Source organism: Cydia pomonella, chromosome 16 (assembly GCF_033807575.1).
Source record: "Cydia pomonella isolate Wapato2018A chromosome 16, ilCydPomo1, whole genome shotgun sequence".
NCBI lineage: Eukaryota > Metazoa > Arthropoda > Insecta > Lepidoptera > Tortricidae > Cydia > Cydia pomonella.
In genome coordinates this window covers 3,885,526-3,909,554 of record NC_084718.1, presented here as the reverse complement: position 1 = coordinate 3,909,554, position 24,029 = coordinate 3,885,526, and the positions used below count along the sequence as shown (strand labels likewise).

The window sequence follows — 24,029 nt, the reverse complement described above, 5'->3', positions numbered from 1 at the left end:
TGTCCCCCAAGGAGGGATACTCTCTCCTCTCCTTTTCTCGATCTTCATTAATGGCATTACTGAGTCCTTAAATTGTAACTTCCACCTTTACGCGGATGATTTACAGATTTACGCAGCGGCTAGCATTGATGATTTTTCATCTTTAGTTGGTAGAATAAATGGCGACCTTGAGTCAATTCGTTGCTGGGCGAATAAGTTTGGTTTGAAAGTTAATACAAAAAAATCGCAAGCAATTGTCATTGGTGGTCCTTATTTTGTGTCCAAATTGTCAGAGATGGTGGTACCCAAAGTGCGTTTTGATGGAACAATTATACCTTTTTCTTCTACAGTTAAGAACTTGGGTATCATCATTGATCAAACCTTGTCCTGGTCAGCTCATGTTTCTGACATTAGCAATAAACTTTTTGCGTCTCTCCACTCACTAAGGCGTCTTCAAAATTTCCTTCCTCTTCAAACCAAAATAACTCTCGCATGTTCACTTTTACTCCCGTTGTTAGATTACGCTGATACTGCTTTCTTGGACCTTAGTGAGGAGTTACTGGACAAACTCGAGCGATTGCAAAATATTTGTATTCGATACATTTTCGGTCTACGTAAGTTTGATCATGTATCCCAGTTTCGATCGCAGCTTGGCTGGCTTCCGATTCGTCGTCGACGAGATGTGCATGTCCTATCATTGCTTTTCAATGTTCTATTTAATCCTGCTTCGCCACCTTACCTTTCCGAAAGGTTTAGTTATTTAGCTGCTGGTAGTGGTCATCGCCTTCGATCAAGCACCAATCTTTTACTCACGATTCCTTCCAATACGACGCGCACATACAAGAAATCCTTTACTGTCCATGCCGTCAAGTTATGGAACGAGATTCCGGTGTCCGTGAGGCAATCCCAATCTGTAGCATCACTCAAGGAGAAGCTTAAAAAATTGTGGCTTTCCGATACTTTGGTTACGACTTCCTAGTTCTTTGGAGTACTTCTACTTTTTTAATTTCCTTTACTTTTCTGGTTCGAATTCATATTTATTTATATTATATATTGAATATTTATTTATTTTTATTTATATATATATGTATGCATTATTTTATGGTTATTTTTCTATCTATGTATATTTGTATCAATGTGTATTCAAAACGTGCATTTCATTAATTTCAGTGATTGTACACTTTTGTTTGTGTTTGTCATTCATTCACCGTTACTTCTGTTTTACTCATTTCCTCAAAGGTTAACTGGAAGAGATCCCATACAGGGATAAGTTCGCCTTTGTTGTATTTAATTTACTCTGTAACTGTGTTTTTCGTGTTTTTATTTCTATGTACAATAAAGTATATACATACATACATACATACATCATAGATAAGATAAGAACGGGTTATTAGGACGTATAAACGCTAACCCGTTTTAAATAAACTTAATATGTTCGAGGCTCACGGGACATTTCTAGTTAGAATTTTCTTTATTACTTTATGTTGTTTCACAATAGTAATTATATAAAGATACTCGTAAATTGTTACATATATTATTTTTACAGTTAACATTTCATAGAGTATGTATTACGTTCATTACGAAAAATAATCTACAATAGTGTTAAATGAGAAATAAAAGTCTGATATTTTAATTAGGAACATTAAAAAAACTATACATATAGGTATTATAGTTAACAGAGATATACCTAAGCCACCGCGCCATTACACTTTTCGTTACATCTGGTTTTTGACCCGAACCCCTCTGTGGGTTTTTAAAGACGTTCACCTCTTCACCTTACGTTTCACGATAAATAAATAATATTAAGTCAATACTTAATAAAATTTATAAATAATAAATAATAAATTAATAAATAATAGTAAGCGGTGGTGGCCGAGTGGATATGACGTCCGACTTTCAATCCGGAGGTCGTGGGTTCAAATCCTGGCTCGTACCAATGAGTTTTTCGGAACTTATGTACGAAATATCATTTGATATTTACCACTTGCTTTTCGGTGAAGGAAAACATCGTGAGGAAACCTGCATGCATCTGCGAAGAAATTCAAAGGTGTATGTGAATTCCCCAATCCGCATTGGGCTAGCGTGGGGACTATAGCCCGAGCCCTCTCGCGCATGAGAGGAGGCCTGTGCCCAGCAGTGGGACGTATATAGGCTAAATTATTATTATAAGTCAATACTTACATAAAGTTATAATATAATCAAACGCTGCTTACAGTCAAAACTGTGCTTGAATCTCCATTTCCAATTTGTCACATCTTCTCAGATATAATTTGGACGAATGATCGATACACTCCGCTCCACCGAAGCAGAGCTACCTGCCAAAGATTATTATGACATTTATGACATACGAGAAACAAATGACGGGAATATCAGTGGAAGTGTTTAATGATAATGATTGTCGGAGCGTGCCGGCAAAATGTCTCCAGTGGATTGGGTACGATAGTAGGGCGTGGAAGGCTGATTTCTAAATAGCACTGTCGGCCCGATTCGAAGAATGAGATACGATAATGATAAGTTCTGGTTTAGATAAGTTCTCATTTAGATATATTTTGTATGTTGTATAATTGACAGAAGCAGCTCGTTTCGGGCAACCAATGTCACTTTGACTTTAGAAATATCGTAGATAGATCTTATTGGGATCACAGCGGAATCGAAATAAACGTCAATTTTGACATGTCGTTTAGTTATCGATCTTTTAAAGATCTTAAACGTGTTTTAATCATTCTTCGAATCGGGCCGTGTGTGATATTTTAATTTAAAAAAAGAAAGTTCACAGCCTCAAACCAGATCCTAAGGGCGGTTTCAGACTAGCGTATTTTTACGCTCGTATACGGTCGTTTCGGCGGTACGAGCATAAACGCGCGTTACATTTCCCTACCTTTGGTTTTAACGAACTTACGCGCGCGTTACTTTTCCTTACATTTGGTCTATACGAGCTTACACGCGTGTACGCGTGCACTTATATAAAACGCTAGTCTGAAACCGCCCTAACTCACAGTTTTGAGACGCTGTGTGGCTACCACCAGTCCGGCACTGACATAAACGCTGTCGAACGTAACTCGCATATAAGTGCGAGCGAGATGTATAGAAAGTAAATTACGTTCTCGATAGCGTATATGTCATTATTTACACTATTAGTGACTGGTATGGGTTCAGGTCCAACGATCTTGCTTTCGCACTCGCTTTCAGCTCGTTTCATAAATTCACACTCGTATTTTAATGCCTTTCATTATGTAGCATTCACGTAAACTACTATTGTTGTTTTTCGTATAATGTTTTACGCCACATTAATATGTTCAATTTTATTTCTATAATGTGCAGCTGCAGCTTGTGAACGCTGTATGCGATTTTTATTTTTCATCACACGTGCTCGAAAAGATCTTATTTCATGCAGGTGTATGGAAGGACAAAGGCATATTTTGTTCCCGCCGGAGTTATGGATTGTGAAAAAAAAAAGCTATAAGTCCCTAGGCACAACTAGAGAATTATAGCTTTTTTAAAATTATCTTACTTATTCATACACACCAAGTAACTAGCATAAATAAGTATTACTTTTAAAATACTGACGTTTTCTATTTAATATTTTTGTTTATGTTAAAATTATTTGATTAATTTAACAGCCGTTTAAAATATTTTTACATCATTTTCAATCGTTCGTTGAATGCCGAATAGGTCTGTGCCTTCGATGCCTAACTGTCAAGAAATTACAAAATGGCGGACGAAAGTCACCGTATTTATGGATTATTTCGCTTAAAATTTAGTTTTTTGTTTTTGCAAGTGTGATAAAACATATTGTGTGTAACTCTGGGGGTAAGCATATTGCAAACTCGGGTCTTTAATTCCCTCGTGTCCAAAATTTCACTTACCCCCCTCGTTGCACAATGTACTATATTTTGGCTTGCAATTCAGCACGAGGCAAGTGATTGAACTCACGGGCCCATATTGTATAAGCTGTCAGTGAAGATCACGCCCCTTGGCAGTGCATCCATCTGGCTCGAACGTTAATAAACACTTTGACATAATTAAAAACTTATGAAAGTTCATGTAGTTAATTAGACCAGATTAGCTTGTCGTATACACCTGGAGATGGAGATGACCACTCCACAGCTTATATACTCGGTACATTATAAACAATTTTAATATTTTTTATTATTATTACAAAAATCTTTTGCATCATAATAAAATCCTTCATTTTTAGGGTTTCGTAGCCTAATGGCATAAAACGGAACCCTTATAGTTTCGCCATGTCCGTCTGTCTGTCTGTCTGTCTGTCTGTCTGTCTGTCTGTCTGTCTGTCTGTCCGAGGCTTTGCTCCGTGGTCGTTAGTGCTAGAAAGCTGAAATTTGGCATGGATATATAAATCAATAAAGCCGACAAAGTCGTACAATAAAATCTAAAAATTTAATTTATTTTAGGGTACCTCCCCTACACGTAAAGTGGGGGTGAATTTTTTTTTTCGCTTCAACCCTAAAGTGTGGTGTATCGTTGGAAAGGTCTTTCAAAACTAATAGGGGTTTTCAAGAAACATTTTTTGATAAAGTGAATATATTCGGAGATAATCGCTCCGAAAGAAAAAAAAAATGTGTCCCCCCCCCCCTCTAACTAGAATTAAAATTGAATGGTCTTCGACGAACATTAGGTATTTCTACCTGTAACCGTGTCTAGTTAGAGCCCTTGAGGCCATAATTTATTGTTTATACCGTAGACTAGCTAAAGTTTATAGCATGAAATATTAATTCGGTCCCACGCGAATCCCACTTTGACATTGGGAATACGCCTGTAAGTTTAAAAAGGCGGAGTTTAATAAATACTTAACAGCTAAAAGTAGCAGCTTATATGTGAAATATAAGAATATGTGCGGTTACAATACGGGTTTAAATTAAAACGAAATGTGAGGTTCGCGATATTGTTTACCTACTACTAAGAGGATCGTGCGGTAGTGTCATGAAAACGGTTGACAAACACTGATTTACAACTTTAGGTTGTAGGTACATCCTAGTAATTTACATGTCAAATTTGTTGTACTACCTACCTATTTGCTGTACTTTGTACATGACATATATCGGGTGGAACGCAATTAGGGACTTTTATGCAAACGGGGAATTGTTTAGGCTATTTTTAGAGTAGAAGAAGAAGTTTAGACTTTCTTACCGTTGAGTTTTGAGGTACAGTTTGTTAAACATCAGTCCAAAAATATGTATGTTTCAACCCTAGTAAGTAGATCCGATGTCCGGTTCGAGCGCCAGCGCCATCTTGATAGTTAGCCTCGTGATTAATTCCATTGTTTTTTGCTCATTAATAATGTTTAAAGTGTAATATCGATAGCTTATTATACTCGATCGATATATCGATAGTTCTGAATTGAAATCTATAACTGTTGCTAGTTATCTTCAAAAAGACTGTGAAAGTTTTCAACCTTCACCTGGATACTGGCGAAATAGTCCCACTGTACTGAAGCCATAATTTAAAGAATCAATGAATAATGATTTTGTTTTACTTTTTAATCCAGCTTTGCGATTATAATAGCTCGATTGTAAATCACTTCAGCTCAGTCTCTATAAATATTCCACCCTGTATTTTTGTTGGGGCTTACTTGAAGGAATACTCCGCCTGAACGTTTTACGGCGTACCTAGTACAAAATTATACGTCTACTAGTCTGATTTATACCGACGTTAGCTGCCGACCTGATTGATGGTTCTTTAGTCTAATGTCTGAACAGGATTTGTTCAATTACTGGGTATCAATTTAATTGAAACAATGTAATTAGTTCCGTTACTAACTGATTTTTAGATACTACCAAGTGCCAGGCGGAATTTCACCTTCCCATCATTGACATATATCTAAGGATGGGCCTTACGGGCACTACGAGTTCTAGTTCAGCAATTTCACTCACTAATTCGAGTCAATCCTGCAGTCTAATGCAACTAGTTGCGTTGCGATCAATCGCGCGCGTGATGCGAAATCATCAACCAAACGCGATGTGGAGTTAGACTGCACGATTGGCTCGAATTCGCGTGCATGACACCGCTGTACTGGCCCCATTCTTATTGCCCGTAAGGCGCGTCCTTAGATATACATATATATATATATATATATATATATATATATATATATATATATATATATATATATATATATATATATATGTCAATGCTTCCCATACAATACAAACTAACTCCGTTTGTCTCCGTTCCTCCGTTCTCATTGTAAAAGTACGTGTTAGATTTTAATGTATGAATGAATGAATGAATTTTGCACGTACGATTACATGAAGTAGGTATATCTATGCCTGTAATTAGTAGTAGCAAAAACAAGTTATGTATGAAAAACTTAAATTCGATGTATTTTTTTAACTTTGGTATATGAAGCTCCACCATTTTCCCGTTTTGACTCGGGCAATGTGCTTTCGTATGCCCGCTGTTCTTCTCTACAAGTCGCAATTCTCAACTGATTTTCACGAAATTGAGGGACCAGAGTACATGACTAAATAGGTTTTTGTCGATACAGATTTTGGAAATTTTTCAAAAGTTTTGGACCCGGGTACGTCCTTAAACTACGTCCAAAAGAGAGGTATGGGCATTGTGAATGTCATCTCGCTTTGTGTGGTAGGGCACAGCACAGCGGATGTCATTCCAGATCTAGAGCAGAGCCCAACTGGGGAAATACCTCCACCTTACAGAAAACCGCAGCCAAATAACACTAGACCCTACTCATAATGTTGTGTTCCTGCCGGTGAGTAAGGTTGCCAGAGCTCAACGAAGGGGGGGATGCTAGGTTCGGCAACGCGCATGTGACTCCTCTGGAGTTGCAGACGTACATAGGCTACGGAGACTGCTTACCATCAGGCGGGCCGTAAGCTGGTTTGCCACTGACGTAGTATTAAAAAAAAATGCGGAAATTTGCAGAAAGGCTTTAAGCACCAATAGCGTCTATGGCGCTTAAGACCATTATGAGTTCACTGTGATAATAACTCAACAAAGTACCGAAGTGTTTTTCATTTTAACACTTTCTAAGCTTATCGCGAGGTCTGCAGCTCACAAAGTAGGTAGTATAAGTATTCCAAAAATATTATATAGTATATAGTTTCTTTGTATTTTCCAGTCCGCTAATTGTATTGTATTGTCATTGTATTTTATTGTATTTATTTATTGCATTTCACATGTAATTGAGCGCAAATGTTAGCCTTTAGTGTAAAGCAGACACGTTTTCCATTAAGATTTTTGTACAGTGAGGTCACTGTATTTATATTGCTGTCCCGCCCATGATGCCGGTTGTCAATGTCACTGTGCGAGCTTGACAGCAATATAATTATGCGCGTGCAATAGAGATAGCAACAGGTAGGTCAATGTACGAAAATCTATATGGAAAGCGTCTCTGTTTTCGCGTTTGAGCTACGATGGGAGATGGGTTCCACAGATAAACGACACATGTCAAACTTATGACGCCCCTCTTTTCTCGTCAGTGGGAAAAACTATGGAAGGTGGAGGTAAGGAATGGAATATCCATGTACCAAAAAGTGTCATCAAAAAACCTTAAATAGGTGGCGCTACAATACCTTGAATACTTGAAAAAAAAAAGATCAAATCATAGACAGCGCACTTCACTCCGTCAATAACACCTAGGTTCTTAGCTACTCTAGCGCTACTCTGGAGAAATTTGGAACTATTATTTATAGCTGACAGCTGAACACTTTTGCAACAGTTCTACCATAAGAGATTTCATTCCTTTTAATTCCACACTCCATAGGAAAAACATGTGTTGTAAAAAAACAAATAAAAGTAACGTGCGCCAGCTTTTACTCAGTTTTGTTGATTTAAAAGCCAAGGATATTAAACAAACGCTAATTTTACAAATAAAACCCGAATTTAAACGTCAAAACAATCATCATATTTCACGTACATACGTTTGGCAGTCCGCGTACGAAAAATAAACATTTTATTGTATTTGTTGAAACGTGGTCGAGGAAAAGCGGAACACATTGGCTGTGTAATGGATTACATTATTATATAAATGTTTTAACATTGATCCGTGAGACGGAAAAAAAGATAACTGGATTTTCAGAAGACTGCTGAGTGCTGATTGATTTCCGCAATCTCTGGAAACTTTCAAGAGAAAACTGTCATACAAGTTTAGAAAGTTCCCGTTTGGATTACGGTACCCCTAGTGTAATTTTTTTTTATAGTACTTCGATGGCAAACAAGCATACGGCCCGCCTGATGGTAAGCAGTCTCCGTAGCCTATGTACGCCTGCAACTCCAGAGGAGTCACATGCGCGTTGCCGACCCTAGCATTCCCCCTACCCCCCCTCGTTGAGCTCTGGCAACCTTACTCACCGGCAGGAACACAACACTATGAGTAGGGTCTAGTGTTATTTGGCTGCGGTTTTCTGTAAGGTGGAGGTACTTCCCCAGTTGGGCTCCGCTCTAGATCTGGAATGATATCCGCTGTGCTGTGCCCTACCACACAAAGCGAGATGACATTCACAATGCCCATACCTCTCTTTTGGACGTAATTTATGGACGTACGCGGGTCCATACAAATTTATTCGATGGCGTAACGTGACGTACGCGTTTGCGTTAAGTCTCATTTTGTATTGGATTTCGAGTTACCAAAACGTTCCACTTGGCGCGCTGTCTAAATCCCTTACTAAATGAGACTTAACGCAAACGCGTACGTCACGTTTCGAAGTCGAATAAATGTACACTAGGGGCTCTGGTTATTACTCAATGTTTTCAATTAAGTGTTGATGACTGTTTCATTTAACATCATTGGCGTCTATTTTAAAGCCCGACCAGAAATATACAGGGTGTAATCGTTAAGTGTGGCCAGGCCATAATTCCGTAAATATAACAGATATCAGAAAACTTCTAACTGATATCGAAAGTGCGTTACCCAATGAGTAAAATTACATTCATAACTTTTTTTTAAATAAAAGCAGAAATATCCCAAATATAAACTTCAAACCCTTCCATACATTTAGTAGGTAAGCCGTTCATTCAAAGACTAGTTTATACGGCCGAGGCATTTCACCGTTATCAAATAATTCATGAATTTTCTTATGTTAACCACTTACTCCATATCAATTAATTATCATTTCTTCATCATTTAGAAACAGTTAGGAGGGCCCGTGTATGTATCGCACAAGAAGGACGTCACATCGAGCAACTGTTGTAAATAAAATAATTATTCATTTCAAAATAAATGTTAGAGTAATTATTTCATTAACGGTAGTTTTATTATTTTATTACAATGTATTCGTACAAATAAGAATCTCAAACAGTTTTACCTCTTACGACACCCGACATTCTTTGAGGCTGTAAGTCGTCATACTAAATGTATGGGAGTGTTTTAACTTAGTATTTTTAATATTACTTCATCTATTCAAAAAAAGTTTTAATGTAATTTTACTCATTGGGTAACGCACTTTTGATATCAGTTGGAAGTTTTCTGATATCTGTTATATTTACGGAATTATGGCCTGGCCACACTTAACGATTACACCCTGTATATGATCATTGTCAAGAGGGCGCTGTTATTTTCATGCAAAGGGTGACAGTTCAGTTTAGTATGAAAAATGTAGTTCCAATGAAATTCCGCAATATGGCGTGATCATATATCACTGGCCATTTATGATCGTTTATTATTTTTTGTACCATTTGGCGTTGAAACTCTAAGTCCATGGGGTCCCAGCGCGCACAAGTTTTTTGGAGAAATCGCGAAACGTCTGATTGACGTAACTGGTGACCGAAGAGCTGGCAGCTTCCTCGCACAACGTATCAGTATTGCGATACAACGAGGAAATGCCGCCAGCATCTTTGGTACAATGCCTCAAGGGCCTATTTTAGATATAAGCTAGTTATAGTAATCATCTGTATATATCCATTATGTATATTGTTATCTTACTGGCCGCGTAGCCAACGTTACAATTTAACGCTCCGTAGCGTAGCGTAGTCATCTCTCTCTATCACTCTTCCATTAGTGCGACTGTGACAGTTGCGTTTCGTTCGCCACGGAGCGTGAATTATATTTACATTATAAAGATTTCATGTCATATATAGAAATCGAAACTAACTGTAAAAAGGTTGGCAACAAAAGTGCAGAATAAATACCGAAAACATTTAATGGGAACTTTGCAATTTTGAATAATTATCTTATTATGTGTGTTTTGAATAATTATCTTATTATAATTGTTATTAATTAGCAATGTGCCAATTGCTAGGCTGGGTTCGTATGATTCTGAAATAGTCCTCATAGTCGTATAATTCTTATTTTATTGTTTTCAACTCAAGATTCCACAGACAGTCCCGGTTGATCCGACACGATTTGTCTCTTTCGCAAGGAACAGCTGATGCCGTATTTTCGTCCGTCTGTCATGTCCAATTAAAAGCACATTCCGCGGCTGTTATTCAATTGTTAAACATTTGGATAAAGAATTCAGATCTTAGAAACTAAAATAAAAAATATAACTTTGCTGATGTTGCTATTCAATCAGTGCTTGCTAGCCCGTTATACTTGGTATCACCGTTAGTATCTGACTTAACGTGCAATTAATGTTCTCACCCTCCCACCGCAAAAATAATTACGCAAATAAATATAACAACCCACCACCAAAAGTACAAAACTCAAAATATTATATATATTGTTTTTTTTTTATTATATTTATTTCCGCAAAGTGTCGCTTGATTCAATTCTTTATTAGGTCTTAGAGGCGAGTGGGCTTAAGTCTATTCTGTTTACACGGGATTATAGCGCTTAGACTGCCTTTCCACTAAGGCGGAGATGTGGGAATCAGCTCATTATAATCATGCGTATTTTATTTTTATAATATTTCATTAAAATGTTACATGATCTTTAAAATAACACCAATTTCACCGAAATTGGTGAATGGACTGATGAGTAATTATGTATTAAATAAACGATAATTAGGGTTCCGAATGTGTCGTTACCAGCCGTTACACATACTCGAGTAATGGCTACTTCACTACACCGATATAAAAACTATACATATAGGTCTTATAGATACATAGATATAAATAGGAGGATATAGATAGGAGGATATGAGAAAGAAAGGAGTGAGTGCTGAGGTGACGAAAGATAGAGGAGAATGGAAGAGAAGAACATGTTGTGCCGACCCCACATAACGTGGGATAAGGACAGGAGGAAGAAGAGAGATACATAGATATAAGTCACCGCGCCATAACACTTTTCGTTACATTTGGGTTTTTATCTCTATCTCTAAATATGCACCACGAATACCTATGGTTATACATAAGAAAGTTACTCTATAACCGAAACAAATCAATTAAAATCAAAATATATGCAAATTAAAAAAAAATACAAATAACAATATTCTTACTTGCGTCCCATCAAAAAAAGCGGCCAAATGCGAGTCGGACTCGCCCATGAAGTGTTCCGTACCATTTATGACGTATTAAAAAAAACTACTTACTAGATCTCATTAAAAACAATTTTCGGTGGAAGTTTGCATCGTAATGTACATCATATATTTTTTTTAGCTTTATCATTCTCTTATTTTAGAAGTTACAGGGGGGGGGGGGCGATATTTTACCACTTTGGAAGTGTCTCTCGCGTAAACTATTCAGTTTACAAAAAATGATATTAGAAACCTCAATATCATTTTTGAAGACCTATCCATAGATACCCCACACGTATGGGTTTGATGAAATAAAAATTGAATTTCAGTTCTAAGTATCAACCCTAATTTATTGTTTTTTTTTTTTCAATTTTTGTGTGAAAATCTTAATGCGGTTCACAGAATACATCTACTTACCAAGTAAACAGTATAGTTCTTATACTTTCGGAAAAAAGTGGCTGTGACATAGACGGACAGACAGACAGACATGACGAATCCATAAGGGTTCCTTTTTTGCCATTTGGCTACGGAACCCTTAAAAGCGAATGAAACAAATTGCCAAAACCTTGATGATTTTCTTTATAGATAAGACATGAGACAAGCTGTCTCAGAGACAATTTCCATTCAACAAGTGCCAAAACTATTTATATAACAAGCAAACGTATTCTATATTCATTTTCATATAGATTCCTAATATATATATACATATATAAGTATGTACACCATGTACCCTTTCTGACAAAAAAGGGGCTTACAGCGGTTGGCATACATTGTAATAAAAATAAATATATTTTCCTTTCTTATCGTGCGACGTACCACATTACAATATATACATTGTTTAAACAGATGTCTATTACAACAAAAACACATTTATTACTATTACTTATGTGTTTCATCCAGCTATTACCTATGCGTTGCCGTTGTGGGGCTGATATGATATCGCTCCGCGACGTAAATTGTTTTGAAACTCATTCGTCTTCTTCCTAACGTTTGTTCCAGCTTATTGCCACGGGTCATGGGAGCCTGGGGTCAGTTCGGTAACTAATCCCGAGAATCGGAATAGGCACTAATTTTTACGAAAGGACTACCATCTGACCTTTCAACCCAGAAGGGAAACTAGGCCTTATTGGAATTAGTCCGGTTTCCTCCCGATGTTTTTCTTCACCGAAAAGCGACTGTTAAATATCAAATGATATATCGTACATAAGTTTTGAAAAACTCATTGGCACGAGCCAGGGTTTGAACCCGTGACCTCCAGGTTGAAAGTCGCACGCTCTTACCGCTAGGCTACTAACGCTTTTTAAATCTTATTATTCCCAGAATAGCATATATCAGAGAAACATGCGTTTAAATCAAGCAACAATATCCTTTATCTTTTAACCATATGGTATCTTTTCACATATGTGTGATTTATAATTCTGTTTTTAAATCCAATACGTACAATAGCAACAGCTGTTAGCCATTATAATGACGTGACTTTGATGTCGTTTTTATTCTTACTTCGTCTGTTTCAGATTGTTTGGCGGCGAGATGAATAAGAAGTCTCACAAAAAGAAGGTAAATATATGATATGCAATAGTAAAGGACAAATGATTCTTTTTAAACTAAGCTAAACATTCTTCTAGAAAACCACCGCGCTACTAAATGATGACTCATGCTAGACCGGTCCGGGCCCGGGCTGAGGTGTCCATCCCAATACTAACCATATTTATTAAAAAATCTTATCCCGTTGCATGCGCAACGGAACTTTACTTATTACGATTGTAAGAGATATTCGAAAATCTAGAGTCTTTCACAGACTTGCAACGACGGAGTGTGACACTTCCGCTAAAAAAAAATTGACTATGTCGCTTGCAAAACCTGTTCAACCGGAGGCGTGTACGTAGACGTGCTTGTGCGCGTTGTAATTATACAGATCCTTATAAGAGCTGGCACACCGCTTGCGTGACGTGTGCGTGTAAGGCTCCGACATTTTAACGCACGAAGACATGCTCGTCTACGCATCGTAGCCGGTGTGCTGAGACCTTTAACTTGGACAGACCCTAGCTTATCTGTGATTAGATTCTGATCGCTTCTAAACTGCGATAGGCAAACTAGGACAGTGTATCAAACTTCGTCACTGACTTCGCCATCCAAAAACCCAGCATCTGCCTATCAAACTCAACCAACATACGCCCTTTCACTTATAACACAGCTGATTAGTACATGCTTATAATATCTTCGGCACGATATCAATCAAGTTTGGCAAGGTTGCGGCGTGAGCCAAATGGCGACGAGTCCAAGCGAGCCGCGCATGTTTTGTTTGGATGGTTGGCTGCGGTTGGCAACGGTGCAACGTTGGTGGTGCGAGGAAATGCGATGATGAGAGGTGGTTGAATTGTATACGCAGATTATGTGTGTCATTCAAGCGACGTCATGGTCTTGGTTGACACAAAAAGTACTTTATAAAAAAAGTGCCTAATAGTGCTATGTTTTATGCACCGCTATCATGCCATAATCATGACTAAGTATATGGTCAAAGATTACATATATACTCGAGAGTATTCTACCCTGTTATTCGGGTGGCTTAGTGGTTATGGCATCTGCCTTGAATGGATAAGGCCCTGGTTCGATCCTGAGTACTAATGGCTATCGTCACTCTTGTTTATGTGGCATCTATATTATCCTCATAGACTCAACGTTCATTACAATGTACATAGTTACATAATCGTTGCAATCTAATTCGAACCTTTCTTGAACCAAATAAAGCACTTAAAACGTAAAACTTCTGTAAAATTATGAAGTTTACTTAACACTTGCAAACTTGGGCTATCAAAATCGCTTCCAATTTATCATTTACCTATTTTATTTCATAGCTTTTTCAAACAAATGAAATTCATCCCAATTTGCTTATACAAGAAGGTTCAAATTGAAAATAGATTTTTTTTTAGTAGTTTTAGTTTTTTTGTTAAGTTTTCGTTTCTCATGCTCTGAAAGAGGGTCCTTGTTGTTCTAAAAAGTGTGCAAAAAGTGTTTCTGCACTAGAGCATAGCATTTTACTTTCCAAGTACGATTATGATTAAGTACTTTTTTTTTCTTTTTTTTAACGCTAAGCAATTGAAATTCTCACTGCGTTCAAGCGGCAAACTACCTAGGCAGAAATGAGTGCCTTTCATCCCTCGGTTAACAATCTTCTATTCCTAGTTCTATTTTTGTAAAGGATTCAGTTGGCGCCAAAGAAAAAGTATGATTACCTATATTATGTCTTTGTTTACGCAATTGTACATTGTGTACTAAGGGCGGTAAACAAAAAATTACGAACAAGTGTTAAAAATTAACACGATTTCATAATTTTCTGTACAGCCCATGGCACACACAAAGTTATTCATCACACTTGTGAGGAAAAAACTAAATTTGAAGCGAATTAATTCTTAAATACGGTGACATTTCAAACATTCGTCCGCCATATTGTCATTTTTGACAGGTTAGGAATCGAAAGCGCAGGCCTATTCGGCATTCAGCCACGATTGAAAATTGTGTAAAAATATTTCAAACGGCTATTAAATTAATCAAATATTTATGAACATACATAAAAAAATAAACGTCAGTATTTTTAAAAGTAAAACTCATTTATACCTACTTGAAAAACACATTATGCCTAATATGCCCATGGGCGTAATGAAAAAAAAAAATATACGCCCGTGGACATAATATAGCTCATTCCATCTCAATATGCTGGCATACAATAACATCGTTTACGAGCAAGTATGATGAAATAATTATTTTCAATTCCGTATCTGTTGTGTAAGTTACACAACATTTTCCCCAATACCTCTGGAAGTTACAATGAATCAATAGGGATTTGTGCAACAAGAGAGGAAAGTTAGATTTTGAGGACTCAAAAACACGAGATGTAAAATAACTTTGCTCTCGTGTGACACATACAACTTTTTACCTCAGTAGTGAGAACATATAAAAGGTAAAAAAAAACATCAAGTAAAGTTATTATGCCTGTATTCATGGCCTTAATTTAGCTACTTTGTTTCACTCTCTGGAGGCCTGTTCGAGCTGCTGAGGTGAAAATGATTTTGATCTTTGATAAATCCATCATGTATCAGTTATAGGCATGTACATATCGAATGTTCGTCCTAATTATGTCGGTAAACGTCAGATAGCAATTAGGGGCGCGCGTCAGAACTCAGAACACGACGCGCTGACAAGTGACGGGTGGCGCGGCGCGGGCGCACCGCCAGGAAACCCTGGTCAGGGGCTATTACATCTTCCCGTTTACAGGGCACTTTCAACTAAGAGAGAGAGAAAGGTGTTTATTGTTTTCCATGGTGCCTAGCCGTGATGACAATTGTTGATTATTTATTTATTTATTTTATTAATTAAGACACATGGTATAATCTTAAATAAAATCGTAGCACCACAAAACTCGACCATGAGTGAGACTGTGGAGGCATAGAAAACTGCAATCAAAATAAAGCTAAATATTGTATGAAAACTTTGTTATTTTTCTTGTATATTGCTTTTGACATTACCTTTCTTCATGTTATTTTTATTTTATGTTATATTGTTTTTTATCATAATATGTGTTCATGTAAATTGACATAGCTTAGTAATTTATAATGTAGAGTAGTATACAACGAAGGGAAGTGACAAATACGTCATACTAAGCAGAAGTCATATAAAACATAGTTGATCTACTTCTTAGTTATGTTAAGTTTTCCAAATTAATCTGTCAGTATAACCGGTCATAATTTCATAAAAATATGATTAACAGATTAGTAAGCGATTTGTCACTATAAGGGAAGTCATCTTATCCGATTTTGTTACAAAGAACTTCGCACATATCATATGTATACTATAGGGACCGTGCGCGTTGGAGGGTCTGCCATCTTGTGGCTTGAATCGGAACCATAAACATGCACATTTACACGTCACGTGTTTTCTTGTGCATAGTAGGTTCTGCCATCTTGTGGGCTACATCGGAACAAAAAACATCACATTTACGCCTCGCGCCAAAAATCTGACGGCTCCTGTGCTGCCTCCTACAGTTCATGCACGCTCCCTATAGGTACTACCGTACAAAAATTACACTTCCTACATAACCGAAGTTTGACAGCGATTCAGGGACGAATCATGTTGTCCCTTTCTAATGTATGGCACTATCCCTTTCGGCTATTTAGGCTGAGCCGAGAGCGCCCGAAGGGTCCAGTGTCACCCCACTTATCTTGGCTAGACGTTAGACTCCTGTTCGCTTTGACGACGCACTGAGACTTTTTAGTTACTAGTAGTTTTTAACTACTATTTTCTTTAAACTTGGCCAGACACACTACCTGTGTGCAGAATTCATAATGCGTTGAAAAATCACACGAATGTTTCTTCTGGAACCGTAGATTTTCCAAATGTTTCCGGTCGTAATGGACGGCTTTGACAAGCCGCCATATTTTACTCCGTAATGCGAATATAAACTCGCTCGACACACTAATTGACAACGTTTTGATACATAAAATATAAATAAATAAGAATGAATGATTTTTTTTTAACCTTCGAAGTGTGGTAGTAAAAAGTTATACGTTGATCCTTATTCTTTCTATACATGCAATTTAACGTCGTGATAATAGAAGCTGTGTACAGATAATTTGAATACCTTGGCCGCTCCGATATACCTGAAGGCGATTGTACGAATGTCCATGTGACAAATCAACTGTCACTTTTAACACCGTTTGATGCTAGAGCAGAGACGCTTTCCATGTAGATTTTCGTACATTGACCCGCCTGTTGCTATCTCTATTACACGTGCATAATTATTATATTGCTGTCAAACTCGCACAGTGCCATGACAACCGGCGTCATGGGCGGGACAGCCATACATTGTGTCCCTAACCATTGGACAAAGCCGAAATGTACATATGCATTAGGGTATTTAGAACCAGTGTACCAAGTATCATAATTCATAACAACCGGTGTAGCGGTTTCGAAGAAATTAACAAATTACCATTTTTTACTTTGGAGCAGCCTGTATGTATTAGTAGCTCCCAAGATAATATCTTCAAAGAATAGTATGGAACCTTCTTGATTATGTTGTTTATTTATGACACTAATAAGCTTCTGACTTTTGAAAAATGTCATCATTATCAAATATTTCGAAAAAAAATTCAAAAATACTGCCAAAGATTAACACTGTGTTTCTTTTTGTTGTCGATTATTACAAAGAACTTTTGTTCGAAAAATGTTTTTTTAATCTTTTGTTCTAATTAAAAAATATTAACGACAGAGCATTCCTGAGAAGTAACCCTACGTGGGATTTCAGGGTTGTCCAATGGCTAAGGTCACCCTGTATAATTATGCCTGTGCAATTAAATAGCAACAGGCGGGTCAATGTACGAAAATCTATATGGAAAGCATCTCTGCTTTAAGTAGAATAGAAAGTGAGCGACGCTGTCTATAATTGCGACCATCATCGGGACAAATAAGTGGTCTACTTGAATATAACATATCTGTGACACGAACTGACACAGCTGCACTGAATAAACATGTGTTGCATTCTAATATCTACCGAAACATTTAGATGTCACTGACATATAAATAGACATCAAAAAACGCGTGTTGACGTAAAATGCGCTTGCACGAATGCATTGCCAGAAAACATTGCCAATATAACGCCTCTACGAAATACGAGTATTTTACATCGATTATTCCAGAAACTATCTTAATGTAAGTAGATAAGGATCAAATTGGAGTTCGATGATAAGCTAAGACGTAGTTTTGTGAGGGTTTTGTATCAAAATAGACATTATACCCGGCGCACTAGGGATGCTGCGTGCACGCCGGGGCCAGGTGCGCCGGGTGCGTGGCAGTCCCAACAGCATCCTACGAATGATAGCGGATGGGTTGACTGTCCCTACTTATCGCACTGTGAGGGATTAGGGATTGCACGTCAATCTTCTATTAAATTATGACGTTTACTTGACACTCCACCGTCTGGGCTATCGAAATCGCTGCCGAGGTATCTTTGTCTCACTCTAGCAAGAACTTACATGAAATTTTCACTACGTTGCGGTATCTAATCAAACCTTTGAATGCAGTGCAATGTATCGTAAATTGCATGCAAGTTCTTGCTAATCTACGCCTCGGTTTAGACCTATCAACAAGCGAAAGTCGTTAAGTCATCATCGTCGCACTGACATGCCGAGTGACGACTTGTCATTTCGTTGCCCTTTACCGCGCGACGCCGACGATCTGTCAACGGTACATCTTGGTGAGAGAGGGTGCGGACGCCAGCGAGTCGTGGACTCAACCTGACCAGTGTAACGTGGTTCTTTTATTGTAGCACGGGCAGGTTTCCGCAACAGGCGCCAATTTTGCGTGAAAGGATGGGGTAGGATAGTCAAACCAGCCTATGGCGACTCCTCTGTCACTGTTCAACATCGTGCCACAATATCCTAACAGATGGCGTTAGCACGTTCTACATCGCGTTTACGTAGTTCCGAATGTCAGTTCCTGTAAATACGACTCTGAAAACACCCGCTTCGAGAGAGTACTCTCTATTACGCCTCTGTACCTCTTCCACAAGCCCAACTCCTCAAGTAATCTTATCCAACCTCTGATGTTGAGAAGGACTTCGGGGAAGACCTCTCGGAGATCCGAGATGTTTTGCCCTGTATCGAGCCACTCCACTGCATTCCAGCAACACATGAGAGGCTATCTCTTCTGTCTTCATGCACCCTCAGCATAGGGGAAGTGGGAACTGTCTGTACCACCTGAATCAAAAATATATTTGGTAAATGGTCCATAATTTGTGATGGCATTAGTTAAAGGAGCGACTTTGTGATTTTTCCGTTGATGCCAGACATGGCCTCTTTGGCCTGACTGTATCCAGCCTGGTATAGCCAGTGTGCTGTAACGTGACCCTTACTAAGTATACGTTTATCGCTGCGTGCTAATATGACAGTTGGGTTGGGCAGAGTGGGTGGGGTAGCAAAATGGTCAATAGAACTGTCACCTTACTATCTAAGCGACGAAAATTAAACACACCGTTTAGGTAAACGGTAGGCACGTAGGTACTTGGATGCTCTTAGAGCAGAAACGTATCATTTTATGCACACTTTTTAGAACAAAAACGACCCACTTTCAGAGCATGAGAAATGAAGAATTAATTTAGGCATTGTTAGGATTCAAACTACATCAGTCATACGACTTTCGCTAGCCAAAAACACGAGCTCTGAAATTCTATAAATGGGAGCTACACGGTTGTCTTGCAGCCATTCCGCGTGTCCAAGGTGAATCGTATCGGAATCGTATGGACAGTTGGTGCAGCCAACTCGAATGCCAACACAGCTGGGCCATACAATCAGTTTCACTTTTATTTTACAACCTAAATATACATGGGTGAATCCACTTTTTCTTGTCACTCGTTGGCATGGTTACAATCGCAGATTTGATGGCATTTGATAACCAAACGTTACATTTTTATGGAAACTATAGTAATTTAAGTACCTTTTTCACCAAATCGCTGAACTTCCTTGTTTCTATACTAGGTGACTCTATTAACTGTAGTCCTCGCGTGCATAACTTGATGAATATACTGTCATTTTGAAAATCGTCAAAAAAAATTTGTTCATTGAACTTTCTCACAAAATTTCACGAGAATCGGTTGAGAATTGCGCCCTGTAGAGAACAGCCGCATATACGAAAGGATTTTAGCCCGCTGAAACGGAGACCTTCACTAACGCTCGGTCAAATATGTCTATTGATTTTCAAAACACTTTATTGTAGAACAAACTGCACTAGCATATTAAACGCATAAACATTTCGCAAGATTCTAAATCAATCACCGATCCATTTTTACGAGAGAAACATAAAAACCTCCTTTATACACGAACATAAACCGAATTGATGCCGGTCGTCGATGACTAGATTCTATTACAGTGGTTATTTTCGTATGAAACTATTATCTTCTTTGCCAACGAATGCAATGGCTTTACTTTTATGACGTATTTGCCAAGTTGCTATGTGCGAAGTTAGTGGTGGAGAAATACAAGCAACGCCAGAGCACGACATGGTGAAAATGTGAAATTTTGTGGGACAACTTATTCATACTATTTGGCAGTTGCCAACTGTCAAATAAGTAATATATCCCACACGCACTAGGAGGGCGCCACAGTCAAGCATTTGGTTTATGAGGGCAGTGTTATGGTTGTGCTTTTCGTTTTGGTAACGACAACACAGAACCCTTGTCTTCATAATACATAAACGAATTCTTGGAAAATTCCGATCTGCAATTTACAATTTTACATAAATTGATGAAATCAGCTTGAGTCCGTTAACTGATGGGCAAAGATACAGAGATTCAGTTATTTCAGAACCTACGTAATTTCGGTGAATCACTGAGGAAGCGGAGATGAATCATGAAATATTAAAAGGGTGACTCAGCCCTTTAAGCTCTTATTTTCATAAATTTATTACAGTAGCTACATAAGGTACAGGCCAATTACTACTCACGTTACCGCACATAAGCGTCCCATACCTCTTCTTGGATTGCACGTGTGCTTAATACTCCACCGCGTGTAAAGTGTAAAAATATGGGTGCAGACAACATACTGAACAATATGTCAGCGAATTAAGAACTATTGGGACATATTTTTGAGTAAGTTATATGCACCCATATTTTCACACTTGACTGTACTGATGCCTTGGTAGTACAGTCGATAGGTATTTTCAGATCTTGATTCATATATCCTAGAACCTATAAAACGTAAACCCTTGAGTATCCACAACTACCAAAATAACTATTGGCTTGTGAGAAGAACCGATGCATCAGACGTTTCCAATGAGCCAAGGAAAATATGAAAACAAACATATTTAGTTCTAATAAGCGTATCTTACTCATTGACGAGGTACATAGTCTGTGAACTGGCAATTTAAACCCTATTGCAAAGATATAAGGTACTTATACAAGGTTTACTACCGTTATGATTATGTATTTATTTGTACAAGTTCGTTTAGCGCCAAGGAAATAACTGACGATGCGTTTAGTAGAAAATCGTAGAGGAATAGATGAGCGTGATTGAATTTCTGCCTTTAATTTTTTAAATCAACTTAAAGTCCCCGGCAAGCTCAGCCGAATTTCACCATCCCATACAAACGGAGTTTCGTTCTCATTTTAAAACTACATGTTGGATTATAATGAAACTTTGCTCATACAATGACATGAGATATATCTAGACCTGTAAAAAGTTTATATAGCTCCAGTTTATGTTTTGTATGGAAAACTTAAATTATCTGTATTTTTTACTACGGTATCTGAAGCTACATGAACTAATTACAGGACTAGACCTTATCCTATTGTAAGTACAAAGTTTCAGAGTAATCTAGCTAGTCGTTTTAAAATAAGACCGTAACGTTTGTATGGAGAACCGAGCTTGATGGGGACCCATTAATCAGATACATCTGCGAGAATTATAACAAATTTTTATATTAAAAGAAAACATTATACTTTATCATGTGCAATTGTTTGATGACCCGTCTGGCCTAGTGGGTAGTGACCCTGCCTATGAAGCCTATGAACTGGGACCCCAGTTTCAAATCCTGGTAAGGTCATTTATGCCTGTGATGAGCATGGATATTTGTTCCTGAGTCATGGGGGTTTTTTGTGTATCTAAGTATTTCTAAATATGTATACATATATTTTTTTTTTTTCAATAAAATACAGTGGATACTGATTTAATATTAAATACAACCTCCCACAAAACTGTTTGCACAGTTTGACTGTGGGATTCGTAGGGCTATACTATATTATATATATCGTTGTCTAAGTATCCACAACACAAGCCTTATTGAGCTTACTGTGGGACTTAGTCAATTTGCGTAATAATGTCCTATAATATTTATTATTTATATTTATTTATTATTAATTGTGCATGACGCTGTTCATTTACCAAAATATAACGCTTGTAATACTGTTATTATTCGTTGCTCCTATTATTCCTCTACCACTATATTATTAAGGCAATTTGAACCGACTCCAAGTGCTAAACAATGCTGTAGTCGAGTACAACTGCCAAGAATAATGTGATAATAATAATTAACGGGACGGGAATAAACGAACACCTGGAAAGAACAAGGGCGTATCTGTGGGTAATGTTTGTGAGAGGTGGAACCTTGTTTTACTAGTCTTAGTTTACTTTCGCGATCTTAATATGTCTGTTACTGAGCGATGTTTTTCGACAGAAATTTGAATCCCAGTAGCTACCATAGTAACTCACATGGAGGAAATGTTTGTGAGAGGTGGAACCTTGTTTTACTAGTCTTAGTTTACTTTCGCGATCTTAATATGTCTGTTACTGAGCGATGTTTTTCGACAGAAATTTAAATCCCAGTAGGTACCATAGTAACTCACGTGGAGGAAAACGGGGTTAATTGTTTTCATAAGATATTTCGTATGAGCGCAAATTCGGATGTAGTTGCGTCGCCTCTCCCTCCGTCTCCTTCCGATTGCATCATAGAATAAGCTGTTATTATAATATTGTCAATCGGACTCGCGCACGCAGGATTCCGTACCATAATGTAAAAAACGGCAATAAAATCACGTTTGTTATATAGGAGCCCCACTTAAATATTTATTTTATTCTGTTTTTAGTTCCTACTTGTTGTTATAGCGGCAACACTGGCAACAGAAATACATCATCTGTGGAAATTTTTCAACTGTCCAGCTATGACGGTTCATTTTTAAAAAAAAAATTTTTTTTTAAATTTAATCTGTTTATTTCATATCAAAAAAACATGCATTTTTCTAACTTAACTACTAATCTTAAATTAAAAAGATTTTTTGAGTTAAGGAGTCTAGGCGTGTAGAATTAATTATACAGTACACTTCATATTTGTATACATTTTCATTATTTTCGCATTTTAAGCATGTGTTTCTTTATCATAGATCTAACTTGCCCACATGTTCGACCTTCTAATGAGCTTACTAATTCATATGGAAATCTATTCAATATACGCGGTACAATGCATTTCCATACTCTTCGACCATATTCATTGTTTGTTTTTCGGACCTCAAACGTTGGAATATTATCTAGGTTACGTAACCGTAAGGGTCGCGTTTTTTTGTTTAAGTATTTTATGCTATTGTAGTATTGGGTTACAATGGATAAGTTTATTTTTTCAAATACAGTTAATACTCCGCAGTAATTGAATAGATTTTCATAATTGCTTTTATATTTATATTTAATTTTCATAGGTACAATAGTCTTAAGCATACGTAACTGGAGGTTATAGATATCATTTAGGTAGGTTTTGAATGATCTTCCATAACTTTCTAGGCCATAGTTTATAACAGAATCCGCCATAGACATGTAAAGGAGTCTTAATGTATTAAAAGGGACTTTACGTTTTAGTATACATAGCTTTGATAATATAGATCTAAGTTTATTACATACCCGGTGGATATGTGGACCCCAGTTAAAGTTATGGTCTATAATTAGCCCGAGGTAAGTATGTTCTTTTACAATATCGAGTTGATTACATTTACAAGTTGTGCTAGGCATGTGTAGACACTTGTGCTCGTGGGCCACGATCTTTGGTGTGAAGTTGATTTATTTATACGGTGAGTGAATGTGCATCAGTTTGGTTTTAGTGTAGTTTAGTGACAGACCTAAGTCGTGGGCCCATTTGCACAGAATATCA

General features: G+C 37.5%; 1 protein-coding gene across 1 annotated transcript in view; it reads left to right on the top strand.

Annotated features, from left to right (window-relative positions):
* Nucleotides 1-24,029, top strand: part of LOC133526718 (SET domain-containing protein SmydA-8) — a 46,448-nt gene that overhangs the window by 6,623 nt on the left and 15,796 nt on the right. Inside the window, exon 2 of the mRNA XM_061863438.1 lies at nucleotides 12,869-12,911. Within this exon, the coding sequence (XP_061719422.1) occupies nucleotides 12,885-12,911 (27 nt within the window). The 5' untranslated portion in view covers nucleotides 12,869-12,884. The remainder of the gene's footprint in view (nucleotides 1-12,868; nucleotides 12,912-24,029) is intronic.